Below are 27,907 nucleotides of genomic sequence, written 5' to 3' on the forward strand. Positions count from 1 at the left end.
CCCACCCCCCACCCCCGGGGCCAAATCCTGCAGCGTTGGCTAATTTTGCTCATTCTTCACTTTTCCTCCAGTTTTTAAACCGTTTGTCCTTGCCTGCCCGCAGGCCTAGAGGTCTTCTAATGGTTTTATTTTTGAGTTTGGGATGCTGGGTGCAGATTACACAGGACCTTGTCCACAGATCAGATTACTCCTGATTCTAAGGGTTTTTGGAGTTCAGATAGACAGTGTGGTTTGGACCTGGTCAGCAGGAAGTGGCCAGTAAATGCCGCCTCAGTAAATGTTAGAATGTGTCTGATTTCATGGTGCTCATTTGAGAACCTTTAGACAAGAGTATCTATAGATTTCTGGACTTAGAGGAAACAGTGATCTGTAATTCTTCAAAGCTGCCCTTTAGCCAGGGTTTTGCCTGTGCCTTGCATATTTGTGTCCTGACGGGGAGGGAGGAACAGGTTGGAGACTGGGGGTGTAAGGGAGCTGTGGGCTTTAGGAGGGGTCGCTAAGCCTGTCATCTTGGGGTTTGTGTGTCATTTGCCTCTGTCTCCCTCCTAGGATTGCAGATTTCCAGGATGTCCTGAAGGAGCCCACAATTGCCTTGGAAAAGCTTCGGGAACTCAGTTTTAGTGGTAAGAGCCAACCCTCCATTTTCAGGGTTTTCCTGGAGCAGCCTTGTGATAAAGATGGAGGGGCAGCGAGCCAAGGCCACACCTGGCCAGTTCTGGGGACTGGCCTGCCTTTTGGGAACTTCTCCAGATTGTGTGGAGCTGAGCAACCAGGGCCGCCCCGGGCTGGCTTCACAGGGCAGGGGCGCCCTGAGTTAGCATGCCTGTAGGCCTTAGACTGGGCTTCCCTAGGGGCTCAGTGGTAACGAATTCACCTGCAGTGCAGGAGATGCGAGTTTGATCCCTGGGTTGGAAAGATGCCCTGGAGGAGGAAATGGCAACTCAGTATTCATGCCTGGAGAATCACATGGACAGAAGAGCCTGGTGGGCTGCAGTCCATTGGGTTGCAAAGATTTGGACATGACTTAGTGACTAAGTGCACATGCATGCACACACAGACCTTAGACCAGGTGCTCATTGGCCTGTAAGTGATGATTGCTTCCTGGGAGTAACTGGAGGGCAGAGGGGAGACTTCTTGAACAGAGGAGAGGTGTCTCCTCATTCCTTAGCAGGCTTCCTGGGTTGTAGAATTTGGTTAGCTACGGAGCGGTTCCTCATTCTCTCCGTGGCTTAGGATCAAAAGCCAACTCAGGTAATACTGAACTTTGGTTCATTGTAAAATTCCAGCCTTGAGTCACTCACTTTAAGGAGCTGAACCCCAGCAGTCTTTGACTTTGCCCTCCCTGGACTGGCTAACTTTTCAGGACAGAGACTCTTGCATGTCTTTAAAAATACCCCAGGGTGTTCTGGTAGCTTCTTGTGACTGCTCTGCCCTTGGAACTTTGTCAGCAAGGACGCTTGAGTTGCCCCTTGCATACCCATGCAGATTCTGAGGTGAGGACACTAGCTACTGTTAACGGTAGCTAGGGAGACTGTAGCCACAGCTGCTTTAGCGAGCGTCCTGACAGTATTTCAGGAGAAGTTCATCTTTCCATTCAGGAGTGATGTTTAGGCCCTGAAGATCTTGAGGGGTTTCTGGGATCTGTGCTGAGCTGAAGAATCTGCCAGGCCCCAGGGGAGGCAGTCTGCGGCAGTGGCTACAAGCTGGGCTCTAGAGTCAGACCTGTATTGGAGTCCTTGATTGCTCTGTCTTTGTAGATGAGTTTCTTTATCTGTAAGATGGGGACAATGATGCTGATTTTCCTTACTTACTAGGGCTATAATAAGGATTAAGTGAAATTTTAAGTCTGTAAAACACAAAACACTGAACATTCAGAGCTTAGTTTATATTTCACAAATACTTACAGAATACCTGCCCTGGGCTAGGTAGTGGAACAGTCAGACAGATTTGGTCCTCATCTTTCTAGGGCTTTCCCCAGTATTAGGGATTACAGATGTTAAATAAATGTACAAATTATTTCATACATTCCCATTTGCGAGGGATGCCATGAAGATGTGATGGAGCCATTATTGTTTATGTCAAGGGCCCTGACTTTATTTGGGAAGAGGTGGTGTGGTTGGTCAAGGCTACTCTCAGGAAGAAATATCAAAGGTCAGAAGCTGTCATCCTCGAAAGAACATTCCAGACAGGGGTCACAGAGAGAGAGAGACATAGGATTAGCATCGTCTAGCAGTCTTTCTGGCAGCGAATGATTCTTGAGGAAGTACTTCTTGCCCGCTCCACTCCCTGCCGACTGGCTCTGAGGTGGCGGGCTGGGGGGCTCTGGGACTCTGCGGGGGTGTGACCTTTGCCTGCTGTGTCCACAGGCATCCCCTGTGAGGGCGGACTGCGGTGCCTCTGCTGGAAGGTGGGTGTGCCTGGGGTGGGGCTTCTGCTCTGCCGAGAGTCCCTGGGTTCCTGCATGGGCTGTACTCACCCCTGGCCCCTTCTTCCTATTTTCTGCCTTTCCTTGCTTGTCCCAGGAAGCTTTTCTGGGAAGTTCTGGGTTTTCTGTTTCTCTTGGCATCCCCTCAGGGATCCCCCTGGGGCTGGAATGCTTTGTGATGCCAGCAAAGCTCTCTGCTTCCTGATCCAGACATCTCAGTGGAGGTGATGCTGATTGGGACAGTAAAAGGCTATGCTTTGCCTAAAGCTTTTTGCTGAGGTGGGAGCAGAAGCCCAGTGTCCTGCTTCCCAACCGCTTTGAGCACAAGGTTTTATCATCATTTGGGAGAGTCTGTGGGAGGGAAAGCAATAGAAAGGGCTGCTTCAGGATAAAGGACGAGGAAGCCAGTGGGGAGAAGAGGGGAGGCTACCCCAGCCCGTGCCTGCGTTCCTGGGTTTTACCTAGCTTGTCGTGCCTTCTCTGGGCTTTATCAGACGTTTTCCTTGAGGCCTGTCAGCCTCCGTCTCCTTCAGGGGTTGGGCGGGGGGAGTCACCAGAGCTTTGCTTTTCTCTCTCTGTGTGCAGATTCTCTTGAACTACCTCCCTTTGGAGAGAGCCTCATGGACCTCCATCCTGGCCAAGCAGAGGTGAGACCCTGACACAGGGGAATGGCGGGAGGGCCTTTGTATTGGGCAGAGCAGGTGGTGTGAGTCCAACCCACTTCCTGTTGCTGCACTGCTCCGGGCTCATCCCTCTCTCCTCTCCTCTCCTCCAGGGAGCTGTATTCTCAGTTCCTGAGGGAAATGATCATCCAGCCTGGCATCGCCAAGGCCAACATGGGCGTGTCCAGGGAGGATGTGACCTTTGAGGACCATGTGAGTAGGGGGCCCGCAGTGGGGACTGAGGTGAGGCTACGGAGTGGGGCAGGGGAGAGCTGTGGGCTTTGGGGTGGGCGAGGTCCCTCAGCCCAGAGGCCAGGTGCCGCTGATCCTAGTTCCTTTTACCCCCCAGCCCCCCAGCACCTCGTTTCTCCATTTGGCTTCTTAGCCGCCAAAGGCTGTTGAGTCTCCGTGCTCTCCCCAGTCTCCAGGCCCAGTCAAGACCTCTGGGATGACTGGGATCCAGGAGTGCTGTGTGTGCAGTGCTGAGCCTAGTCCTCCGCACGTTGGCTCCTCAGCCCCCTTCCTCCAGGAAGCTTCTGTGATACTGTAGTTGAAGGGAGTCAGAGCAGGGCCGGGGTGAGGCTGCGTTTCTGCAGCCCAGAGGAAGCCTCATTCTCTCTGCAAATACCCAACTTCTCCCTGGTGCTTCGCAGTTGGGAAGTGGAGATGGATTGGACCCAGACTGATCTTCCAAGGACTGGAATTGGTAACTTAGAGTATTGATGAATTAGATTCGAAGAGACCTCACGATGCAATATTCATTCACTCACCAAGCATTTAGTGAGCACCTGTTACACTCAGCGTTCTGGAGCCGTGGACAGGGAAGGGCAGAGTTCCTGCTGAGCAGGGAAGTGCCCAGAGCTGACCTGGGGCTTGGCTGTGGGATGTGGACGGGGACGGAGGTTTGGGAGGCTGCGGAGGCGGGCCTGTGCTGCCGCTCGACCAGCTCGCAGGCCATCTCAGCCGTAGCTGCGTCTCTGCTGGGAATGCTGGTTCGGGGCTACTGCTCAGGCCCCCGCGACTGAGGTCTGCCTGTGGGGTCCTAGCCGGCCAAGGATAGCGCGGCTCATTTTCCCCCGCAGCCTCTGAACCCCAACCCTGACAGCCGGTGGAACACATACTTCAGGGACAACGAGGTGCTGCTGCAGATCGACAAAGATGTCCGGTGAGCAGGGCTCTGGGGCGGGGAGCCGGCTCTGGGGCTTCTGGGGGTTTTCCGCTGCTTCTGCCCTTTTGCAGCCCAGCCCCGGCCCACAGGGAGGTGTCTGAGGAACTGCTGGGGAGCTGAGTCCCGGCCATAGGCACAGCAGGCCTGGCAAGGTGCAGGGGTGCGGGGTGCTGGCAGTGGCCTGAGTGCCCAGCTCTCCTCTCTCCCTGCCTTGATATCACTTGTAGCCCAGGCGACTATGGATTCATCTGCTCCTTCCTTCAGCGAATTCAGAGGCCTTGCTATGTGACAGGCTCAGTGCCAGGCTGGGGGGTTGAGCATGGAATAGACAGGGAGGGTCTCCTTCCTTAAGGAACTTAGAAGCTGAGGGGGAAGGTGTAAAGACAAGATGTTCAAGAAAATGTATCTTTCATGTCACTAACATTTGTGGTGACTGCTCTGAAGGCAGAGTTCAGGGTGCTTCAGGGCAGTTGGGACGTCTCGCCTGAGGAAGCAGCTGAGACTCTGCGGAGCCTGGGGGTTCGGGGGAAGGGAGGCTGTGGTGCCTCCCAGAGGAGGTCCTGAGCGCCTTCGGAGCTGGGCCCTCCGAGGAGCGCTGGGAAGGCCAGTGTGCCTGAGGCCCCACCGGAGGCAGGCGGGGGTCAGACCTTGGACTCGATCCCAGGGACGTGGGGCGGTCTCCCAAAGGGTTTAAGCAGAGGAGTGACAGGGTCAGAAAAGTGTTTTTTTTTTTCAAATTGAGAGCTATACCGTGTGCGCGCGCTGTTCCTCTTGGTAGGGAAGTGTGGCCAGCGGACTGTGCTGGCCTGCGGGGTGGGTGAGCCCGGCAGCCGGTGACTCTCCCACATGGCTGGGTGAGGAGCTGGGGGGGCCTGTCTGCAGTGGCCCGGTGGTCAGAACTTGGGTTCTAGAGTCTGTCCGTCCGCCTCCCTTTCCACCCCCGCTGCTTGTCAGCTGTGGTACCAGCTCTTCGCCGCCCGGGGCTACTCCTCCCCTGTGCGCACTGTGCCCAGGCCCCCCGCCTCCCAGACAGCCCCGGTGGGACCCCAGCCAGGGGGAGAGTGGGTCTCTTGCCACCTTCATTCTCAGGCTGGCATTGGGGAGCCTCTACCCACAAGGTGTTTCATCGCCCCGTTTTAAGTCAGGAACCACGTCTTGAACCCAGATCTGGGCAGAAAGGTTCTTAGCCTGGCAGTGACTGTAGTACGTTGTTCAGTGTTCCCGGAGGGTGAGTCTGCAGTGAGCTTCAGCTAAGAAGTCTGGACAAGTGTGTGTGTGCCGCGATACATACACTTTAAAAACTTTCACATTCTAGAGACTGTCTCCCCACTTGATTGTTTCTCTATCTCCTCAGCTGTAGTATTCCATTGTATAACTTATAACTTAATGAAGCCTCTTTTACCATTTTTAGCCTCAATACAAATAGTTCCTACTCTTGTACATATTATCTTTTCTATTTTTTTTTTTTTTTGTTCATATTATCTTTTCGACATGGAAAGCTGTGGTTTAAAAGAAGAGTTAAGATTCTAAGGACACTTAAAAGTATGTGTGTGTGTCTATTTGTAAACATACACATGATATATGGGTATGCACGCGTACATGATGACCGCATTGCTTTTGAAATAAGCTGTTACTAACTGAAACACACACAGAAGGCTTTGGGGAGGCTGGGCCCCTGGCAGCAGAGGACTGAGACGCCTCAAACCCTCTCGCTGAGTAACAGTCCTCTCCTCTTCCCCCTTGCAGGAGGCTGTGTCCGGACATATCCTTCTTCCAGAGGGCCACCGAGTACCCCTGCCTCCTCATCCTGGATCCCCAGAATGAGTTCGAGACCCTTCGTAAGCGGGTGGAGCAGACGACCCTGAAATCCCAGACGGTGGCTCGGAACCGGAGCGGCGTCACAAATGTGAGGGGCACCTGCGGGCCTTGGGGACTCCCCGTGACAGCCTTTTCCTTCCTGCCTGGGACTAGTGGCCACGGGCCATCGGGCCCCTGACCTTCCGCCCTGACTGTTTACCCCGAGCAGCCTTGGTCCTGCCTCACCCCTCTCCGGGCTCTTTCTGAAAATCAGATTCGCAGGCTGGTGTCATGTTGCTGGGGCTGCGGGGGTGCCCTGCTGTGCAGTGAAGGGGCCACACTTCTGGTCTGTGGTGGAGGCGGCGCTTGGAAAAGGAACTGCAAGTGTGATGAAGTGCGGTGGGAACAGTGATGGCCAGGGACCTGACCTGATCTGGGCATCAGGGAGGACTTTCCTGAGGAAGTGACATTTAAGCCAAGGCTCAAAGGATGAAGAGGAAAGGGCCTTCCAGGAGGAGAGGAGGGCATGTGTGGAGAGAGCAGGGTGTGTTCAAGAAAAGGAGGAGTCTTACCTGAGCTGGGTGGGGGAGACAGCGAGGGAAGGGTGGCCGGAGGATGCTGGAGAAGTGAGTGATAGTGAGGCCATGTGGGCCTTTGTCCTGGGGGCTGGGGATCCCTGCAGCATTTCTGGAGCAGGGATATAAGACTGCCTTTGTCAAAGATAGCCGTGGACACTGGGACGATGTTGATGGGAGAGGCAGGAATGGAGGTGGAGAGGCCGCCTGGTGCTGTGGTTGGTAGGGGTGGGGACTGGGGTGGAGAGGGAATGATTTGAGAGACCTCAGAGAAAGGAAGGGTAGGTCTTGTGCTGGTCAAGTTATGCTGAGTGTTGGAATGTCAGGCTTCTAGCAGACTTAACGTGATTCTGAGAAGCTGCTTATTGCTAAAAGGTATATTATTCCTTAAAGCCTACTTCTTTCATACCTGGAGCTTTGACTTATTCCTCAAAAATTTTCACTGTCCTCCAACAATGGAAAAATTCTTCTCTGTAACTCCCAGCAAGCTAGAGACAGATACTGTAGCAGTTCTACTCCCCACTTGCCCTGCTGGTGCAATGACCTATCAGGGCTTTGTTTCCTGGAGACCAGCCATCTTTCCTCCCAGGGAGGACTGGGAAGTTCTGGCTGATCCCTTGGTTCCACCTGCCCATGGCAGAGCTGGGTGCGTCAGGAGGTGCCAAACGCTTGGCTCAGTGACCCGTAGCTGCCTGAGTTGGTGGTCGTCCTACTGGGCTGTTGATGTTCTGTCTGCCTGGAAAGACGGGGACCTGGCTTCTATCATTCCTCTCTCTACAATAATTGGTGGCTGAGAACCGATTTTAGGTTTGGACCTGGTCCTGGTGGTAGAGAACCGGACCACAGGCTCCATCGCTAGGCCTCTGGGTCCACGGGCTGGGCAGTTTGCGTTAAAGCTGACTGACTGACGCTGCCCAAGTAACAGCAGGCTTGCCTTCCTGAGCCGTTGTTTCTTCTTCTGTACATTGGGCACCCTCATTTCTGCCCTGTCTGGCTTTAAATTGCCAGGAGGGTGAACTGAGGTCATTGCTGTGCAGATTCTTGGAAAGCAGTGGGCACCCTCTGAGGCCTGGGCCTGGGGTTCTAGAGCCAGCCTGGGTCCAAGTCCAATGCCACCACTTAATACGAGACGTCTGATGAGTGGCCTAGTGTTTCTGAACCTGTTTCCTCATCTTGAAACTAATGTGGAAAGAATCTTCTAGGCTGTTTTGGGCATTAAACAGGAAGCTTGTAGGGCTTTGTCTTGCCCATGAAACCCTCTTGGTAAATGTTAGTGATATGTGTGTCTTAGTGTGTGCACATGTACACATGTGTATGTGTATAGATGTGTATAGACAATGGAAAAGGATGTTTCAAGTTCTCAAAACCCTGGGCTTCCAGGACAGCATTATACTCTGACCTTACAGGGATGTGCCCGTGACCTTCATATAGGTAACCCCAGGCACTGGAACTTTTATAAAACTCCCAAGGGATCCTGATGGGTCCTCTGCTCTATTATGTAAGTTTTTAGTGAGATCATCTCTTCATTCATCTCCCACTTTTTCTTATGAAGATTTTGAAATATTCAGAAAAGTTGAAAGACGAGTACAGCACACACCCTCATACTTTCCACCTAAATTCACCAGTTGTTAACCTTTTGCCGTGTTTGTGTGTGTTATCACATAGAGAGTAAACTGTGCAGATGTCCTGACCCCTTACCCCTCAGTCCTTCAGCAGGCCTCCCCTGAGAATCAGGACATCCTCCTCACCATTGTAACATCTGCCAATATTACCCATAAATCATAATAACAGCGCACATCCAATCCTGGTTTGGGTGTCCTCTAGTTGTATCAAGAATTTTTTTTTTTTTTTTTTTTGCTACCCTGTATGGCTTGTGGGATCTTAGTTCCTTGACCAGGAATTGAACCTGAGTCCACAGCAGTGAGAGTAAGGAGTCTTATCCACTGGACCACCAGGAATTCCCTGTGCCAAGAATGTTTTTGTCGTTTTAAATCCTAACCAGCACCAAGTTAGGGTTTATGCATTGCACTGGAATGTTGAGTTTCTTTAGTCACTTCAGCTGGAGCAGGCCTCCACTCCCCCCACCCCCCACAGCATTTGACTTCTTCAAGAATCTTTACCAGTTGTCTATTGTTGACATACTTTGAGTTTTTTTTTTTTTTTTAATTGAACTATAACTTACACACAAGAAAAGCACAAACTTTAGGTATACAACTAGATGAACATTTTCTCATGTATAAACCTACGTTAACTGCCGGCCAGATCAGGACATGGAACACTTCCATCATCCAGAAAGTTCTTTCCCGCCCCTCCCCAGACAGTACCCCTTCTCTCAGAGGTAAGTACCATTCTGACTTTTATCACTAAATTATTAGATTTCAGTCCCTCTGGCTTGTGGAATGTTGCCCATTGTGGATTCATCTGCTCGTTCCCAGTGGCACTGGACACATCCCTCTCTGCCCTGGGTTGCCCCTGAAATGGAAGTTAAGTTTCAGCTCGCTGTCTGTCATGCTTCCCACCTTCTTACCAGGCCCCTGCCCTTGTCCCCTAGATGAGCTCCCCACAGAAGAACCCAGCGCCCTCCATGAACGAGTACGTGGTGCTGCCCAATGGCTGTGAGGCCCACTGGGAGGTGGTAGAGCGGATCCTGTTCATCTACGCCAAGCTCAACCCCGGCATCGCTTACGTGCAGGGCATGAACGAGATCGTGGGACCCCTCTACTACACCTTTGCCACCGACCCCAGCAGCGAGTGGAGAGGTAAACAGGTGGGCTCCTGGCCGCTCACGTTCGTTCTTGCTGCCTCCTGGAGAAACGGACCAAGGAAAGCTGGACTGATGGGCTTTATCAAGCTCTTGTGCTGCTCACTTCTCTGTTTTGGGGTCTCCATTCTCTCTGTGTTGGATAAGGGGGTTGGCCTGAATCACGTCTGAGATCTTTTCTGGCTTGAACTTTCTAGAATGTTACATATTTACTGATCTCTTTAAAATGTATATATATATATATATATACACATATATATATATTTGACTGTACCAGGTCTTAGTTGCAGCATGTGGATCTTTTAGTTGTGGCATGTGGGATCTAGTTCCCTGAACAGGGATCGAACCTGGACCCGCTGCATTGGGAACCTGGAGTCTTAACCACCGGACCACCAGGGAAGCGCCTCCCCCGGTTTACTGATCTCTTCATATTTGTAACCGAATTTCTGATAGAGGAGATGAGATCTATAGACAGGAAGCTGAAAGAAAGAATTTAAATAAATAATGATTTTTAAAACGTCAGCAGAAGAACATGTAGTCAACTGCAGAGTCAGTGTAGTGTTGTCGGAGTTGTGAGGAAAAGAGATTGGTATTCCCTGGTGGTCCAGTGACTGGGACTCGTTCCTTTCACTGAGGAGGGTGCTCGCTAAGATCCTGCAAACTGTTTGGCATGGCCAAATAAAAACTATGTCTGGTCTGGGGCTGGAGAGTGGTGGGTGGAGAGTGGTGACAGACAGAGGAGGTACGGAGGGACGCAGCCTGACCAGGGCGGGGTGACTTGGTGGAGGCTCAGAGCTGAGGGTGAGCTCTCACTTAGTTGAGAGGTGGGGTATGTTGCGAGCAAGCCCGTCCTCTTGCGGCTGCCCTGACCTTGCCTGTCTCTCCCAGAGCATGCTGAGGCAGATACCTTTTTCTGCTTCACCAACCTCATGGCTGAGATCCGGGACAACTTCATCAAGAGCCTTGACGACTCACAGTGTGGCATCACCTACAAGATGGAAAAGGTGTACTCCACCCTGAAGGATAAGGATGTGGAACTCTACCTGAAACTGGTGAGGACCCCCAGGGCCACACAGGTTAGGGCAGACAGAAAGGGGTAGAGGACAGCAGGCTCCTGAGCACCCCAGCCAGGCCCAGGGTGGGGACTGGCCTGAGTCTGAGGATTAGAAGTTACTGCTGCTGCCAGGGGGCCATGACCCAGGTGCTGAGGTGGGGCGGGGAGGTGGGGCAGCTGGTGGTTGGAGCCTGGCAGGCTGAGGATGAGGGGAGGTGGGTATGGTGCCCTGTGTGCCAGGCATGGTGCAGGATGTCTACTGTATGCTTTGAGTTCAGCCTATTAGAGTCCTCCTGGAAAGGAAGTGTGAACTTCATTTAAAAAAATTATTAGAGGGACTTCCCTGGTGGTTCAGTGGCTAAGACTGTGCTCCCAGTGCAAGGGACACAGGTTCAATCCCTGGTCAAGGAACTAGATTCCACATACTGCACCTAAGACCCAGGCAGCGCACCCCCCCAAAAAAAAAATTATTGGGAGTGGCATTTCATGTTTGTTTCAGGGAACTCTGCAGTAAGAAGAGTATTTATTTATAAACAGGAACAGTTTTGTGAACAAGAAAATATACATAAATATATCTTTTTAACCAAGTATGGAATTATAGCTTATTGTTTTGTAACAGGCTTTTCAGTCAGTAGTATCCACTGTGGCCGACCAGAGGGCTCGTTTCCATTGGGAATAATTGCCTTGTGCGGTGGTTGTATGGACTAAATAAATGAAATATTAACGTATTACGCACAAGGCCAGGCTTGCAGTAAGTGCCCAATAATGGTTTCTCTGTCCATAAATCCATAGTGACAGTCGGTGTAGCGTTTTAAAAGAATTTGAGCCATCATTTATAAATCTAAAGTCCTCATATAAAAAAGTCTTGGTTTTTGGCTTCCCTCAAAAAAAATCAGATGATCTGACAGCTTGGCTGGCAGCAAGCAGCAGTCATCCCTTTGACGGAGCGAGGCTCTCTGGGCGGCCCGGTGCCATCCCGCCTTGGCGTGTCTGGAGCTCACGCAGGGCCTGCCGCTTAATCTGAATTCATGCCTGCTGGACTGCATGGTGGTTCGTGGCCACTAGCCAACACACATTCTCGCAGCCACCCCACACCTCTGTCTCCCCAGCAAGAGCAGAACATCAAGCCCCAGTTCTTCGCCTTCCGCTGGCTTACCCTGCTGCTGTCCCAGGAGTTCGTGCTGCCTGACGTCATCCGGATCTGGGACTCCCTCTTTGCCGACAGTAACCGCTTTGACTTCCTCCTCCTGGTCTGCTGCGCCATGCTTATGTGAGTGTGGCCATGGGGGTATGTGTGTGGGGGGGAGGGCGGGCGGGCAGGGGCTGCTGTCAAGAAGCTGGACTGAGCCTCTGGGATTCTCAGGGGAGCATCAGTCCAAACTTGCTGGAGTGGTGCGGCAGGGGTAGGAGGAGGCCCGGTGGGCTTGCTCTCAGACTAGTCAAGGGGCCCAGCGCTTTCTGTTGCTTGTTTTTCCTAGACTGATTCGGGAGCAGTTGCTGGAAGGGGACTTTACTGTAAACATGCGACTCCTGCAGGTAATGGAGTTCAGGGGGACCGGCTCAGTCTTTATTTATTTATTTATTTTATTTATTTTTTTTTTAAATTTTTTTTTCGGGCTCAGTCTTTAGCCATGAGGCAGACACTTAACTGGCGGCCACCCTATGCCAGCCGCTGTGACAGGCTGCCTCGGGATCAGGAAGAGGTAGCAGGGCTTAAGAGTCCAGACCCCCGAGGCAGATCTGGGTTTGGATATAGGTTGAATCCGGTTTGGCCACTGACCTTGAGTGTGATGTGGCCAGTGACTTGGTTTTTCTGAGCCACGCACTCTGCATAGGTAAGTCATAGCTGAGAAACAGCCTTATTACCCAGTATGTGGTAATAATGCCCATTGGTAATGGCGGTCGGCCTGGGGAAGAAACGTGGGGACCTTAGTGGTTTAGAACATGGGCTCAGGAATCAATTTTGGCTTTACATCTTTGTTTTCCTGTTCTAGTCATGTCACCTAAGTCCAATGGCAACCTCTCTGAGCCTTAATTGCTTTGCCAACACCTGGCCTGGGGTTGGTATTCAGTAACTTCACTGACTCGATCTGTAAAACAGGCAAATTCGCATAACCCCTCACGGGGCTATTGAGGTGACCCAGTGAATGAATGTACAGACAGTGTCCGGCCCTGGTCCAGGCTCGTGCATGGAGCTCAGGGCTCGATGGCAGGAAGTGGGGGGAGGTGAGGCAGGTAGTCCCAGTCCTGGGGAAGGGGCTGAGACCTTTTGGGGTGACTGGCTGGGTTGGTTAAGTCAGTGCTGCAGTGGGTGTAGCAATAACTCCCTGCAGAGTTTGGACAGATGGGGGGTGTCTGGTATCCTGTGGGCCCTGGCCTTTAGCCCGGGGTCCAGCTGGGTGCCAGGTCCACTGCAAAGGTGCAGGGCAGGCTGACTTCAGAGGCGTACTACTGTTGGCCTTTTCCCCACACAGGATTACCCCATCACAGACGTCTGCCAGGTCCTTCAGAAAGCCAAGGAACTCCAAGACTCACAGTAGCCTGGTGGCAAAAGGCCCATGTGTGGAAGAGAAGCCCCCGCCGACCCCGGTGCCCTGGCTTCTGGGACATGCAGAAGCCTGTGGGGTCCCAGCCAGAGGGGCCGATGCCGGACTGGCCTGCTCCAGGCCTTGTCCTGGCCTCCCGTCAGGGGCCTGCTGTGCCCCGCTCTCTCCTAACCACCAAGCCCAGGCTCCTCCCCACTCTTCAGCCCTGGACCCTCTGCCCAGGCCATGAGCAAGGCAGGGGCTCGCGAGGTGGTTTTCCGGGGCTGGGGCAGACTGCAGGCCCCTCCCTGCCTCTGCTCTGCCCCTCCCTTCCTGCCCTCCTGCTCCATCTTCTGGGCTCTGGTCAGGGAGGTGCTCAGCAAACGAGCCAGAAACTGCTTCTTCTGGAGGTTGGTGCTTCCTGGGCTTCTCCATGGGGAAGGTGACACTGTGAAGGAGCTGAGAGGCTGCCAGGCCCAGGTCACACCTTCTGTCCTTTCCCACTGAGTGTATGTGTGTATGTGTGTGTGCTTGTGGGTTGCTGTGTATGTCTTATCCCCCGGCGTGAGCTGCTCCTCCAGTCTGTGTGTGTGTCCCTGTGTATGGGGGGAGGTGACCTCCCTCTCGTCTGTTTCTTTGTCTTGTCACCTCTCTGCCTCCGTCTCCCTTTCTCTCCCTCCAGCTCTTTCATGGAATGTGTGGCTCTCACCTGTCCGCCGCTGTCTCCATTGCTGTCCGTTTGCCCTTCTCTCTTGGGTTGCCTTATCCCCAGCCCCTCCCCTCCCCTCTCCTCAATGTTGACTCAGAACCCTGGAAACAGAATGAAGAGTCTGGCTCAGCAGAGTTCTTGGAGGCCAGCCTTGGCCTTTGCAGCCTGCTCCCATCCCCCAGCGCTGGGCGCCCAGGGCTCCCAGTCCACAGTGCCTCACTCGAGGGCCCTGAACCCGTGCCCCACCACGGAATTCTTGGAAACCCCTAGCTGCTGAGAACAGTTGGCCTGTGAAGAGCCAGCGCCCTCCTGCCTAGGGAGGGAGGAGAGGGAGAGCTGAGTCTTCTAGAGGTTTCCTCAGAGGTCCTCTCCCAAAGGAAAAAAAGCATTAAGGTTGGGATCCAGGTGCTCCAGAGGTGTAGTCGTTCCCATGGTTTCCAGGTGCCGGCCCAGGGCAGGCAAGTCCCTTTAAGGGCAAGTGGGACCAAAGGGAGCCTCTTGGGGGCGGGCAGGGCTGAGCTCAAAGGCCTGAGTCCTGTCCAGGCCTGGAGTGCCGTGTCTCCCCCTCTCAGGTGAGCTGAAGGCGGTGCTGGCCCTTCTCTGGTCTTGTGCTCTGACTGGGATCTGAGGCAGGTGCATCTGCAGTAGAACAGCTGGCTCCTCCCACCCTGGGCCTGTTCTGACCAGGACGCTCCCTCCTGCAAGGAGGCAGGGGGTTTGCATCTGGAAGGCTGGATAATTAGCTCGGGTCCTCTTCGTCTCCCCAGACCATCCAGCAGGGCCCCCCAAAGTCTCCCTGAGTCTGACAGCCAGGACTTGCGGCTGAGGGCTGGGAACAGCTTCCCCCAGGGCAGCTCCTGCCAGGCTGTCCCGTGGATGCTTCACTTGCCTTTTTCCTCCTCCTCTCCCAGCACAGTATTTGGGAGATTTTACTATTTATTCAGACTCCTGGTTATTTATTGCAGATTGGCAAGTGCTTGTTTTGGGGATGAAGGGTAGGGCTCGGAAAGTGGAAACATGGTCTTCCTGGCCTTTCAGGGCCACCAGCATCCTCTTTCTCCCTGCCTCTGGGACCTTCCTGGTTTTCCAGGAGGTCCTGGCTGGGGGAGCTCTGAGATCTGTAGTCCAGCTGAGTGTAAGGGGAACTGGTGTGTAAAGACCCTGGCATGGGGCAGAAACACTGCTTGCTAGCAGCCTGGTCACCCTCTTGCCAGAACTTGTAGACTGGTGGTTCACTCCCAGCCTGATCCCTTCGGAGCCTGAGTCTTGGGCCACAGCCTGGGACCTAGCAGACACTGCCCAGTACCCGGATGCATTCTCTCCTGCCTGTCCCTCTGTCCTCCCTCCTGGACCGCACTACTTGAATCACTGCATCTGATTCGCCTCATTGGCAGCCCTGGGTCCAGTGCCCTCTCCTTGGCCTTGTGAGAAAGGTCAGAAGAGCACAGGGACCATACCCAGGTTAGATGGAGCTCCCCCAGTGGGAGGACCTGCCCTTGGCAATTGCCCCTGCCCCACCCCAGACTCTCAAGGGAGGCCCCAAGAGCCAGAGACTCCCAGGCTTCCTACTTGGAAGCTCCCCCAGGACTTCGGACATGTACAGAATGAGCTGAATGAATTCAGTCAGTCTCACTCCAAGGGTCAGAATGTTAGTCTGCTTTTATTTTTTCTTTTGTTTTGTTTGTTGAATAAATGCTGCTGACGACAAGTTGTCTTTAATAAACCACATGTTCTTTGCAGTAGATGTTGGTTCTGTGATGGGCTGAAACCTTTGAGACCTCAGAGCAGGAAAAAAAATGAGCAAAGTCAGGAGCTTCTTAAGAGTGGTTAAAGGAAAAGGCTAGGAAATTGTCCAAAGAGTCTGTTCAACTCTTCTTATGCAACTGCAGTTTGCAGCTGTTGGGAGGAGAGTATGCAGTGGGGCAGAGGTATTACATTGTGATTTCAAAGTAAGTTCTTTGAAAAAAAGTTGAACTTCAGCAAGTCATATAGCCCACCATCTGCAGAAAATCACTTGTGTTGGTCTTTTCTTTGCAGATGTAATTTTCATTAGATAATTGATACAATGATAATCATTTTCTTGATGCAGTTTTGTGTATTGTCTCTCCCTCCCTCCCTGCCCCCCCCCCCATTACCTTAGGTGGTGAGCAAACTAATGTGTGACTTAAAAATATTTTTACGACCTATAATTCTGATGTGCTAAAAATGTCCAAAACCAGTCCGTTTCTGAGTATCTTAGTTATTCCCTGGCCTCTATCATAAGTAATACGGTAGGGAATCCATGCATTCCTGATTTGTTTTCCCAGTTAAGTCCTGTAAATTGGAAGGTAAGGACTTTTTTTTTTTAGGGATCTTAGTTGCGGAGTGGGAGGGAACCTCCGTGGAGATCAAGGGAGCCGAAACGGGGCGGAGCCGGTTCCGAGACGGCCAATCATGAGTCGCGGTGGTGATGCCACGCCCGCCCCTTCCCGCAACTCCTCGTCCTAAAGGGGCAAAAAAAGAGCATCCGGTCTTCCAGTTAGGTGGGCACAGACCCCCCAGCTGTTGGACTGGACAGTACGTCGGAGCGTTCGTGAGTGGAAGGGACCGACGTTCCCCCGTCTCACGCTTCCGCTCCGCTCCATACCCGCGCTGGGCCCCCGCAGGCCTGTGCGGCCCCTTTAAGAGCCTCCGGGTCGGACGCCTGAGGTCGCGGCGTCCCTTCAGCGCCGCGGGCCGGCCCTCCCTCCGCGCCCCGGCCACCATCCGCGGCCATGCAGTTTCTTCGGGCTGGCTTGACTCTGGCCCTGGGCGCAGGGTTGGGTGCAGCTGCCGAGGGCTGGCGGCGGCAGTGGGCAGACGCGCGAGCGACGCCGGGGCTGCTGAGCCGGCTGCCGGTGCTGCCAGTGGCGGCGGCGGCGGGTCTTCCCGCGGTGCCCGGGGCTCCCGCGGGTGGCGGTCCGGGCGAGTTGGCCAAGTACGGGCTGCCCGGGGTGGCGCAGCTCAAGAGCCGCGCATCGTACGTGCTGTGTTACGACCCGCGCACCCGCGGTGCGCTCTGGGTGGTCGAGCAGCTGCGGCCCGAGGGGCTCCGCGGCGACGGCGACCGCCACTCCTGCGACTTCCACGAGGACGACTCGGTGCACGCGTACCACCGCGCCACCAACGCCGACTACCGCGGCAGCGGCTTCGATCGCGGCCACCTCGCCGCCGCCGCCAACCACCGCTGGAGCCAGAAGGCAATGGACGACACCTTCTACCTCAGCAACGTCGCTCCCCAGGTAGCGCCTGCGCCGCCCCCCGCCACCACCCGCTCCCCCGACCCCGGCGGCGGTAAGCGAGGCCAGCGCTCGCCTCCTAGCCTCGATTTTCCCCTTTGCAGAATGGGAGAGTTGCCGAGTGTGCGCCCTCTAGGTCAGGAGCCTGGCCAAACGCACCGCGCGCCGACGGCGAGAGGGATGGAGCGGTGGGGCGCTGAGTACACACTGTGCTCTGATCTTAACCCCAGGGCTCCCGAGCGCCTCCCTGAAATCAGGATGAAACTGTTATTCACCTGCCTCTTGCGCCGAGGAACTGAAGATGACTGTCCACATCCATAAAAGTACCAGGCATGCTTCCTGGTTCTTGGCAAGCATTTAGTAAATAAGAGCTATAATGAGGGAAGTCTCAGCGAGACAGTGACCGACCCAGGGTCACACCGCGGGAGGAGACCTAGGCAGTCTGTCTAGGGGACCCTGAGCTTTTTTTAATCCATTGTCCTACCCTGCCTGCGTTCCCGGAGTAAAAGGATAGATAGGTGCCCACAGTGGCTGTTAGGAGCAGTCACTGTGCACCCTGGACTAGCCGTCCTTCCTCTAGCGCTGTTCCCACCAGGGCCTGACACCCACGTGGAGATGGATGGTGGGGCTCTGAGTGAGACTTGTGAGGTCCCAGCCTCTGACCTGACTGGTGCTCACCCAGGAGCAGAGACCCCCCACCCATTTGACTGGACACTGTGCCAAGGACCTGAGAGCTCAGGTGGTGGAGTCAGATTTCTGACCTTCCCTGCTGGGCTCTGCAGTTCAGACTTTAGGAGAAGGAAGGGAGAGATGGTTGAAAGAGATGGTCTTCCCATGAGCTCCTGGGGCAGGAGCAAACCTGTTTCTCTCTGGGAGGTTTGCCCCTTCATACGACTCTTTGGGGCTGAGAAACAGCTTGGAGACCTGGGATGCTAGCTCTCCCAATCTAGGTCAGGGGCAGCTAGCACCCTTGTGAGCTCTGTCTGGGCTAAGTGACTCTCCTTCCATGAACCTCACTTTCCTCTGCATGCTTGTCTTCACCCCCACCCCGCTGTGGGAACCTTCTGGCTCTGTGCCTGCCCCTAGGCCTGGGGCAGCCCTCTGACTGCAAGTGTCCCAGTCAGTCTCACTGAAGCCCACCTCTCCTGCCAGGTGCCCCACCTCAACCAGAACGCCTGGAACAACCTGGAAAAGTACAGCCGCAGCCTGACCCGCACCTACCAAAATGTCTACGTCTGCACGGGGCCACTCTTCCTGCCCAGGTAAGGCTAGAGCTGGGGGGGCCTGGGGACAGCAGCACCTCCAGTCATCCCAACCAGGCTCCCCCCAGGCTGTGTCAACACTGCCAGGTCCCATTCATCTGGTTTCTGGGCAAGTCTGTCCATTCCTTGAGCCCCCAATTCTACTCTGCAGAGACCTTTGGGGTACTCACATCTCTGTCCGTGTGTACCAGGCCCTGAATCTGCCCTTGTTCCTCTATGTCATCACTTGTCACATCCACCTAACTCATGTTCTGCCCAGATAGAAACCATCGCACGGGGTTCTCACCTTCAGTCTCCTCTGCCGGGGGCTTCCTTCCCCTTTGAAGCTTTGAACTGTCTTCCTGACCCTGAGCCTTCACTCTTGTCCCTGTGCAGCTCACGCGGCCTCCCAGATGGAAGGGACTGAGCTCCCCTGGGCTCGCTGGGTGATTTTTCTGCTGAGGATTGGGATAAGTGAGGCACGGGACTGTGGCCAAGCAGCCGGCTCTGCTGGGGTCGGAACCCAGGCCGTCACCTGTCTCTGGGTTTGATGTTTAGTCGCTCAGTTGTGTCTGACTCTTTTGTGATCTCATGGACAGAGGAGCCTGGCGGGCTACAGTAGCCACAGTAGCCCACCAGGCTCCTCTGTCCATGGGATTTCCTAAGCAAGAATACTGGGAAATTGCCATTCCCTTCTCCAGGGGATCTTCCTGACCAAGGGATCTAACCCACATTATCTTGCACTGGCAGGCGAGTTCTTTACCACTGAGCCATCAGCGAAGCCTCAGTCTCTGGGTGCCCTGGGCAAATGACCTCAACATCCTCTCCTGTAAAATGGGGATAATACCAGTTATCTATGACATGGTTATTTAAGGGACAGTGGGATAGTGGATGTCACCGTAGTAAGGACTCAGCACAGGCTTACCGAGGCACTGATACACTTTAATTAGCCAGTGCCTCCTCTGGCCTGCTGAAATGGAATGGACTGCTCAGAGACTTAGCCAGTCACCCGTCCAGTGTTCTGGGCATCTGCTCCGCCCCAGGCTGTTGTGCTGGTGCTGGGCATTCTGCTATCACAGCCCCACCCTCCACAGGGAGAGACCGACAGTAGTCAAGTGTCCACAAGGAGGATGTGAATGAAGGCCCGATTCTTTCTGCAGCATTTATTGCCACCACCCACTCTCCCTGAACACGGTGTCGGGCATGAGGAAAACAGGGGAGGAATGAGTCTCTACCCTGCTGGGGCTCCCAGTCTCCTGGGCAAGCCAAGCCGGGCAGAGAAGCCTCACGCTGAGAGGGTGGTCCTGCAGGTGACACAAACTGGAGGTCCAATCAGGGAAGGCTGCCTGGAGGTGGTGGCCTTGGGTCTGAACAAGCCCCCTGGGAGTCCTGAAAGGCCATGTGCCTGGGTCTGCTCACAGGACAGAGGCTGATGGGAAGTCCTACGTGAAGTACCAAGTCATTGGCAAGAACCATGTGGCGGTGCCCACCCACTTCTTCAAGGTTCTGATCCTGGAGGCGGCAGGCGGGCAGATAGAACTCCGCTCCTATGTGATGCCCAATGCACCGGTGGATGAGGCGATCCCGCTGGAGCGCTTCCTGGTGCCCATCGAGAGCATTGAGCGGGCCTCAGGACTGCTCTTCGTGCCAAACATCCTGGCACGGGCGGGCAGCTTGAAGGCCATCACTGCGGGCAGCAAGTAAGGGCAGCCCCAGCTGGACTGTGGGCTTGGGGGACTGAATCAACTTAAAAGTGTTTATTTTTAGAAGCAAGTCTCCAGTGTGTCTGTCCAGGTAACCCGTGGGATCCTCTGGCTTCATTGCTGCTTTTCTGCCATCCTGGGCCCCACAGAACCTTCAGCTGGGCCGGGCACCTGCCTGGGTAAGGCCAGGCTGCAGGGCAGCCAGGGAGATGAGGATGGCCTCCTGGAAGAGAAGCACAGCAACAGGCTATGGCCCCACCGCCCAGGACCCCGGCCCGTGGGCTGTGCTGCCATCAGCAGGGTCCGGGGGGTATGGGGAGGCACTGCCCAGGACCCCGGCCCGTGGGGTATGCTGCCATCAGCAGGCTCCAGGGGGTGTGGGGAGGCACCGCCCAGGACCCCGGCCCGTGGGGTATGCTGCCATCAGCAGCGTCCGGGGCGGGGGTGGTGAGGAGGTGGGGAGACAGGTTCAGCTTCGTCCTACTGTCACTGGCCACCTGCAGGCCCTGCCAGGAAAGGGCCTCACCTCTCTGCTCCTCAGTCTCCTCCTCTGTAAAATGGGGCTGATCATAATACCTGCCTCCCAGGATCAGCCGGGGACGGGGAGGCGATGGGCAGGAGGGCCCTCGGAAGTGTGGGAGCAGGGGTTCCTGCCAGGAGGCTGAGACTGGAAGCGCACAGCACCTGACCCTGGCCAGGCTCCCGGCGACAGGGAGACTGAGGCCGTCCATGTGTCTGGTCACCACCGTTGAGACCAGTGGAGGCAGTGGCACTTCCCCCAGCAGGTGCCCACAGGCACGGTGTTCCGTGCTGCCCAGGTGGAAGGCTCTGAGAGAAGGTTGCATCCTGTCCCCCTGGGGACAGAGGTGCCAGCAAGGAGGGCTGCCTTGCCCACCACGGTCAGACAAGGGGAGTGGGACATGGAGCGTACCGCTAAGGAAACAGGCCTGGAGCAGGCGTGGTGGGTATCCTGGGTCAGCCAGCCTGGGAGCAGCTGGACAGGCATCAAAACCAGGATTCCTGGCTTCCAGCTCACTCTCAGCTCACCCCTGCTGTAGTCCTGCTGTGGCGAGAGGCTGAGGGGGTGAGGGGACCACCCCAGAAGGCTGGCTCAGGGCAGCCCCGGGCGGGGTGAAGGACAGTGAAAGAGTTGCAAGCCCCTTGGCCAGACAAAGGGGCTCTGGGCCCTGCTGGTGGTGAAGAGGCGGGGCCTAGAGGGCGGGGAGGCGGGTGGGCTCACCTCTGTGCGGATGGTCCGGCTGCCCTGGTTGGGGCAGGTGTTGACGTACAGGTCGAAGAGGACGCTGGGTTCAGCCACCTCCAGGTTGGGGTCGGCATCCACTCCAGCTTCCAGCCCCTGGAGGCCCCCAAACACCACAAGAGCGTGCCTGGTGCCCACGGGAGGGGATCACTGACTGCCCATCATGGCCCTCTGAATGCCACCCCCATGGCTCTCAGTCCTCCCATACATAGCAGGGGCCCAGTCCGTTCAGCTGTGTCCCCACCAGTCTGGTCCCCTGCTCTGTGCCCTGCCCCCTGGCTGGACCCACCTGAAGTTGGGAAGCTGGGCGGAGGCCACATCTGAGCCTCGCTCTGACGTCCCGATGGTCAGATCATAGCCGTCCTGGAAGGGGGCCTCAGCAAACACAGCACCTGCCGGGGAGGCCAGTTCTCTGGGGACCCTGTTCCCCCCAGGCCACTGTCACCTGGCTGCGTGTGTGTACTGGGGTGGTGGTGGAGATAAGGGAGCCACAGCCTGCACTCCCGCTGGAAAGTCAGGGGTGGAGTGGGCAGAGACCGTCCCTGAGCTAGCTTGGAGAAACAGCGGAGGCTGGGGAGGAAGGAACTCCAAAAACAAGTGGCGTACCTTTGACTCATCTGGCCCTTTTGCCCCCATTCCCAGCCCCATGGCAGACATCATTAAAGATGCTTTGCCTCAGGAGTCCTTAAAAGGATCCCAGGCAGTGCACTCGAGGCCAAGAGAGGGAAAGGCACCTGCCCAAGGACACACAGCATGTTAGCAGGATTAGGATCCCAGTCTGAAGCTCTCTGAGGTCCCCCAGACAGAGAGAAGAAGACAGATGTTCATAGGAGGAGGCTCTGTGCTTACTGAGGCAGGAGGCCAGGCGGACTGTGTAGCCCCAGTAGAGACCAGCTTTGGTCCGAGGGTCCTGTGACGACACGACCTTCCCCCGGCAGGTCTTGCTTTCTGGACAGGAAGCAGACAGGCTGTGAAGATGGGGTGAGGGGACAAGGGAGTGGAAGGAGGTGGCTCCGAGCCCTCAGGCTGGCTGGGCTGGGCACACTCTAGGATACCTGGGAGCTGGTTCTGGTTGAGCCGCACCGTCACCCGAAGTCCAGGCTCCAAGTTCTTGTCAATCTTCACCTCCTGGGAGGAAGCCAGAAAAAATCTGCTGCTCCAGCCCCACCCCTGCAGGATAGCAGGGGTCACTGCTCTCCCAGACACGGGGGCGTCTCAGGGGTCCAGGTCACCCTTTGTGCCCTATTCCCCAGCGCATGGGGCCAGACCTGCTCACAAAAGACCATTCTTGCAAAATGACTACCCCATGATGCAGGTGAAAAGGATCAGTCCAGGCCTGGCACAAAGTAGGAAGTATTTCTGGGATGAAATCCCAGTTTCCTACATTTTGGGGAGCTCAAGTGCTCACTTCACTCCTCTGAGCCTTAGCTTCCTCATCTGTCAATAGGAGACATTCCATAAACAAGAGCTATTGTTACACTGCATGGGGTCTGGCATGAAGTAAACGCTGACCACATGGGAGCTGTGATGAAGGACACCTGATGTCTGTGTTGTGTCCCAATTTATGTATGTATTTTGGCCTCGATACACAGCTTGCGGGATCTTAGTTCCCTGACCAGGGACTGAACCAGCGCCCTCGGCAGTGAAAGCTCAGTCCTACCACGGGACCACCAGGGAAGTCCCTGTCCCAATTCTGACTTCAGAATGGCTTTCTCCTTGGAGGATTTCACGTGTATTTCTCCCTTCACCTGAGTCTGGGTATCCTGGTCTGCTTTCAGCCGGTTCTCTCAGGTCTGTTCTTTTTGCGGGAAGGGGATCCCCATACATTCAAATGTTTCTGCCTCTGACTCTAGGAGACATGAGATTAATAGGTGGCAAATGAATGCTCCAATCCAGAGCTCGGCATCACACTGGAGCAGCCCCAGAGAGACTCTGAACTTGATTTTGCAGGCTTTTGTTTTGGTTTGTTTTTAGCACAAGGACTATCTTCTGTTGATATGCTTTTTTAAAAAAAAACACACAGTAAATTTTGCTCCTGGCTCTATCTGTTGAGCCCTATTTTAGGCACTTCTCTAACTCAAATCTGCATCAGTGGGGGCCTGGCAGGCAGAGAGGCCCGGGGCCAGGACTCCCCCTACATGCCCTCCAAACCCAGCGAGTGTCCGGGAAGCATGTCTCGACGCTCCCTCCAGTTCCTACCTTCTTCATGCCACAGTTGACAAAGGAGCCCTGGCCTGGCCGGGTGGGCCGGTCCACCACAACGCCCTCTCGGAACTCGGACTCCTCATCCTGACGCATGTGGTGAGGGCTGTCCAAGGGGTTCAGGAGCCCTGCGGTTGGAGAGGGGCCAGGAAGAGTCTGGGAGGTGCAGAGGCACACGGGGGTGGCGGGGGGTGGGGTGAGGCTGGGAACCCCAGGCCAGGATCCAGCTCGGCCACAGACTTGCTATGTGCCGTGAGGCACAGGTCTTGCTTTCCCAACTGGACCATGAGTTCTCAGGGCCTGGAGGATGATCCATGGGAAATGGCGGTCAGGTCCGCTCCCCCAGCCTTACCTGCAAACTGCAGATCCTGATGCTTGGGGAAGAAGGCCTTTCTTAGGTACCTAGGAAAGAACGCAAAGCTCGGGAAGTTCCCAGGGAGGCCATATCCTGCCCAACCTGCACCGTGACCGCCCTTCCGCCCTGGTCTGGAAGGTCCGTCCTTACTGTGGACACTCCAGGTACTGCAGTATCCGGGCCAGCTGCACGCACGCCTGCCCCTTCTTGCCAACTCCCCTGAATTCCCCCTCCACAGTGCTAGGAGAGAAAGACAGGGATCCAGCCCACCGGGTTCTCTTTGAGAGCTCCCCCACCCCCAGTATAACCTCAGCAGTGCCCCTGCTTTGCAACTCGACCCACCAGGGTGTCAGTGGGGGCACTCAGACAGGATTCTCGGCCCAGGCAAGAAGGCAGGGAAAGAAGTGCAGCCCAGCCAATCCTGGCAGCCCCCCACTTCTCCCCACACCCGCCGGGACCCTGCTGGAGGCCCCTCACTTGGCATCTTGGCCTTCTTCATCGAACACCACAATCTCATCCACACAGAAGATGGCGCAGGCTCTGGCTATCTGGCCGGCCAGGTAGGTGCGAAGCTCTGGTGACTGGGCATTGTCCAGGATAGAGCCTGGCAGGGCCACGCTCAGGGTGTAGTGCCGCCCTAAGCAGGACAAGGGTGTTCATGGTCAGCTGGAGCAGCCAGGGCCATCTCTCCCCTCCCTCCCTCTAATCCCAGGGCCTAGAGTTAGAAAGTTTTCTTACTGGGAGAAGTTTTGAGATAAGTAGCATAGATTCCCTCTCCAGATCTCAATCTCCCCAGGAAGAAAATGAACTTGGGGGGTCTCCAGGGCTCCCATAAACAGGACGTACCACTAGCTACGGCAGGGAGTGGTTAGAGGCATTGACCTATATTCACATCCTCTGCCTCCTACTGCCTCAGTTCTCCAGGCAACAGAATGGGATAATGAGAGTTAATATTTATTCTTACAGGACATCCCTGGTGGTCCAGCTGTTAAAATTCTGTGCTTTTAATGCAAGAGGCATGGGTTCAATCCCTGGCTGGGAAATTAAGATCCTACGTGTTGCAGAGCAGCCTCCACAAAATATAATAATTCTTAGTGCCTTTTATGGGTATAAACCAATAACCGGAAGTAGGTACTACCATGATCCCCACTGACAGTTGGGGAACCTTTAGCCTAAAGAGGTCAAATACATGACCCTGCTGCTTGCTGCTGCTAAGTCGCTTTAGTTGTGTCCGACTCTGTGCGACCTCATGGACTGCAGCCTACCAGGCTCCTCCGTCCATGGGATTTTCCAGGCAAGAGTACTGGAGTGGGGTGCCATTGCCTTCTCCGAATACATGACCCAAGGTCACCAAAAGGCAGAACAGCTGACTTCAGAAAAACCACCACACTTTTGCTCCCAGAGTCATCCAAAAGGAGCCATATGAGATAAAGGGCTTTCCTGGTGTCTGAGACAGTTGACATGCTCAGCTTCTGTCCCTACTGTCACCATCATCACTAACAACCACTGGGCTTACAGAGTAAAACATGGCCCCCTGATACTCCAGAATTTTGGGTCTGACCAAGGAGGAAAGATACAATTTGTTAGGTTAGATGCAGATGTACAGAAGGACACAATGTATGGAAGGATATCAGGACACAATGTGGGATTAGAAAAACCAGGTCCAGAAGTGAATGGATTGAGCAGCCTCACTTCCGTAAAATTGTATCTACATACCTCTTCGCCTAGATATAAGTGGGTGTTAACAGCTAGGGGCTTCCCTGGTGGCTCAGGTGGTAAAGAATCTGCCTATAATGCAAAAGACCCAGGTTCAAAACCTAGATCAGGAAGATCCCCTGGAGAAGGAAATGGCAACCCACTCCAGTATTCTTGTCTGGAGGATCCCATGGACAGAGGAGCCTGGTAGGCTACAGGCCATGGAGTTGCAAAGAGTTGGACTGCACTTTCACTTTAACAGCTGGAGAAACGTTAACTGCAATGTTTGCTGAGATTTTTGAAATAAACTTAAAGCACACAGAAAGTGCTCAATAAAAAAGTAAAAACTGTGACAACCCACTCCAGTTTTCTTGCCTGGGAAATCTCATGGACAGAGGAGGCTTATAGGCTACAGTCCATGGGGTTGCAGAGTCAGACACAACTTAGCAACTGAACAAAACAACACACCATCAGGCAGATTGTGATTTGGGGAAATAGATCTGGATGGAAATGTGGCATAAAAATGGAGAGTGAAGTGACCTAGCAATATGGAATAAGGAGTTTTGTAAGAAATTAAAATCTGTGTATAGAATAGCAGTTGCAAATATTCAAACAATAAAGTATGGCTAAAGGAGCTTTAAAAAAAGTAAAAACAGCCATTACAATGATAAGGTTCTAGAAGTTATGATATATGACATTTATACTCCAGAGAACTGAAATTCACCTAAGTAGGAGGTTAGGGCTCAGCTTTTTGGGTCCCTCCCATTCTCCAAGCCTCAGTTTCTCCATCAGGACAAGATGTCTGGGCCCAGTGGCCCCTAAGGGCCCTTCCGCCTGTGACATTCTCTGCCCTGCCCAGGACCTGGCTTGCTCACCCTGATCCTCGCTCTGGGCAGCTGCCTCTTCCTCCTGTTGGCGCTTTGCCTGTTCCTCCTGCGCTCGCTGTCGCTCCAGTTTCTTTGTCATCTTGAGATCCTTCCACTTCTTTTTCTCCTCTTTTTCTGGATAAGAGGACATCCCAATTGGTGGAGGGAAGAGTGACTTGGAGGTAGGAAAGACTTGGAACAGCCCAGGAGGTGGTGTCCTCACAGTAGGTCAGCCTGGGCAGACTCCAGTGCTGCCCAGAGAGCAGCCAGAAGAGCCTTCCATAGCTTCTGGCCTCCTCATCCCCATTTTGGGTACTAGTGAGACCTACAGGGGACAAACCTGGTGGCTTTTCCCCAAGATTCAGCTGTGCACTGATGGAGTGCGGGAGGTGAGCACAGACACTTAGCTCCCCATTGGGCCCACCCCGCCCCCTAGTCCGTGACTTACTCTGTTGCTTCCACTTCCGCCACTCCACCCTTTGGCCATGTTCACCCTGGAGAAGGAGTCGGGGGGAGATACAGGAGTGAGGCTGAATGGTCACATCTGAGGGGGGCGGTTCCCACTTGCTGCTCCCCAGCTGTGCCCCCTCTTTAAATGAGTCGTTGTTGGTTAGTCGCTCAGTCGTGTCCAACTCTTTGCAGCCCCATGGACTGTAGAGCTACAGGCTCCTCTGTCCATGGGATTCTCTAGGCAAGAATACTGGAGTGGGTTGCCATTTCCTTCTCCAGGGGATCTTCCTGACCCAGGGATCGAACCCGGGTCTCCTGCATTGGTAAGCAGATTCTTTACCGTCTCAGCCACTAGGGAAGCCCCTTTAAACGAGGGTGGTGAGGAAACGAGGAACACCTCCCCCCGCCCCCCGCCCCCCCCCCCCACACACACACACACACTCACACACTCAATACTGCCCGGGAGAGAGAGTCAGGAGAGCAGGGACATGTACCCCCAGAGCCTGAGACCACAGCTGGAACACAGTAAGCATTCAGTAAGTTGTTAAATGAGTTCCTACTGGAGAGAACAGGAAATAGGTTCAGGGGGACAGGACCTGCCCACTGCCGCCCTGGTTATCAGAAGAGATACGCCATGAAAGCGCTCGGGAAGGCGAGCCGGGTCCTGCCTCCCGAATCAGAGCCCCGGACACAGTTGCCACTGAGGACTCCGGGAAGGTAATGAGTTACCGACGCTGTCCCGGCTCCGACTCAGACCCCAGTTTCCACCTTAGCTGCTCATCGGGACAGTGGTAACTGAGGCCACAAGCAGGCAACAAGCTCGGGGACTCCGGCCGCGGAGCAGCGACGAGCCTGGAGCTAGAGGTGCGACTCAGCCCCACCACGGGGCCCCACGCGGCTCTGGCTCTTGACCCCAACCCCGCGCCCTGCCGCAGGGTTCTCACATCCCTCCACCTACCGGACCACAGGGCCGCTTCCTCGCGCGCTCCGCCATGTTTGCCGCACGCCGTCGGCCCCGCCCGCCCAATCAGACTCACCCCTTCCGGCAACACCTCCTTCGAGCCGTCCAATCATAGAGCCAGTGGCGCGCGCGGGCGTGGCCTAGGTGCGGGGCCGTAAGAGCACGTGGACAGGGGAGGGCTGGAGGTGCTGGATGGGCTGCCTAGGGGCGGATGGGGGGCGGCACCCGGTGAGCGGGAGT

General features: G+C 54.8%; 3 protein-coding genes across 11 annotated transcripts in view; 2 read left to right on the top strand and 1 right to left on the bottom strand.

The window, feature by feature from the left end:
• TBC1D13 (TBC1 domain family member 13) overlaps nucleotides 1–15,340 on the top strand; it is a 30,313-nt gene extending 14,973 nt beyond the window's left edge. Inside the window, exons 2-12 of one of the 4 annotated variants that reach the window (XM_070453968.1) lie at nucleotides 550–623; nucleotides 2,367–2,407; nucleotides 3,011–3,072; nucleotides 3,201–3,300; nucleotides 4,170–4,252; nucleotides 6,002–6,161; nucleotides 9,179–9,386; nucleotides 10,277–10,440; nucleotides 11,615–11,712; nucleotides 11,921–11,978; nucleotides 12,917–15,340. In XM_070453968.1, the coding sequence (XP_070310069.1) occupies nucleotides 550–623; nucleotides 2,367–2,407; nucleotides 3,011–3,072; nucleotides 3,201–3,300; nucleotides 4,170–4,252; nucleotides 6,002–6,161; nucleotides 9,179–9,386; nucleotides 10,277–10,440; nucleotides 11,615–11,712; nucleotides 11,921–11,978; nucleotides 12,917–12,982 (1,114 nt within the window). In that variant the 3' untranslated portion in view covers nucleotides 12,983–15,340. Of the gene's footprint in view, nucleotides 1–549; nucleotides 624–2,366; nucleotides 2,408–3,010; nucleotides 3,073–3,200; nucleotides 3,301–4,169; nucleotides 4,253–6,001; nucleotides 6,162–9,178; nucleotides 9,387–10,276; nucleotides 10,441–11,526; nucleotides 11,713–11,920; nucleotides 11,979–12,916 lie in introns of those variants that run through there. The other 3 variants (XM_020874816.2, XM_020874820.2, XM_070453970.1) reach the window with 3 other exon arrangements.
• A 739-nt stretch (nucleotides 15,341–16,079) lies between these two features.
• Nucleotides 16,080–19,943, top strand: ENDOG (endonuclease G). The gene is made up of 3 exons (XM_020874826.2): nucleotides 16,080–16,936; nucleotides 18,086–18,195; nucleotides 19,596–19,943. Exons 1-3 carry the CDS (start codon nucleotides 16,430–16,432, stop codon nucleotides 19,876–19,878), a joined length of 900 nt encoding a protein of 299 aa, XP_020730485.1. The 5' UTR covers nucleotides 16,080–16,429; the 3' UTR covers nucleotides 19,879–19,943.
• SPOUT1 (SPOUT domain containing methyltransferase 1) lies at nucleotides 19,323–27,767 on the bottom strand. Of its 6 annotated transcripts, none has more exons than XM_070454228.1 (13): nucleotides 27,665–27,760; nucleotides 27,201–27,265; nucleotides 26,705–26,750; nucleotides 26,266–26,391; nucleotides 24,173–24,332; nucleotides 23,846–23,935; nucleotides 23,693–23,742; nucleotides 23,338–23,468; nucleotides 22,194–22,266; nucleotides 21,988–22,086; nucleotides 21,428–21,530; nucleotides 21,118–21,234; nucleotides 19,323–20,100 (listed from the first exon to the last, which is right to left on the bottom strand). In XM_070454228.1, exons 2-13 carry the CDS (start codon nucleotides 27,237–27,239, stop codon nucleotides 19,992–19,994), a joined length of 1,143 nt encoding a protein of 380 aa, XP_070310329.1. In that variant the 5' UTR covers nucleotides 27,240–27,265; nucleotides 27,665–27,760; the 3' UTR covers nucleotides 19,323–19,991. The 6 variants fall into 6 exon arrangements, with proteins under 6 accessions (XP_070310329.1, XP_070310318.1, XP_070310326.1 ...); XM_070454217.1 differs by having other exon boundaries at nucleotides 27,201–27,221; nucleotides 27,665–27,715; XM_070454225.1 differs by having other exon boundaries at nucleotides 21,118–21,265; nucleotides 27,201–27,221; nucleotides 27,665–27,715.
• Between the last annotated feature and the right edge of the window lie 140 nt (nucleotides 27,768–27,907).

The sequence above is a fragment of the Odocoileus virginianus genome, chromosome 2 (assembly GCF_023699985.2).
Source record: "Odocoileus virginianus isolate 20LAN1187 ecotype Illinois chromosome 2, Ovbor_1.2, whole genome shotgun sequence".
Lineage (NCBI taxonomy): Eukaryota > Metazoa > Chordata > Mammalia > Artiodactyla > Cervidae > Odocoileus > Odocoileus virginianus.

Coding starts and splice junctions, on each gene's coding strand:
- ENDOG (XM_020874826.2), top strand. CDS start 16,430: ATGCAGTTTCTTCGGGCTGGCTTGACTCTGGCCCTGGGCGCAGGGTTG. Junction 16,937..18,085: donor TCAGCAACGTCGCTCCCCAG/GTAGCGCCTGCG, acceptor CTCTCCTGCCAG/GTGCCCCACCTCAACCAGAA. Junction 18,196..19,595: donor GGGCCACTCTTCCTGCCCAG/GTAAGGCTAGAG, acceptor GTCTGCTCACAG/GACAGAGGCTGATGGGAAGT.
- SPOUT1 (XM_070454217.1), bottom strand. CDS start 27,700: ATGGCGGAGCGCGCGAGGAAGCGGCCCTGTGGTCCG. Junction 26,751..27,200: donor TGTGGTCTCAGGCTCTGGGG/GTACATGTCCCT, acceptor CTCCTTCTCCAG/GGTGAACATGGCCAAAGGGT. Junction 21,531..21,987: donor CCGCCTGGCCTCCTGCCTCA/GTAAGCACAGAG, acceptor CCTCCCCGGCAG/GTGCTGTGTTTGCTGAGGCC.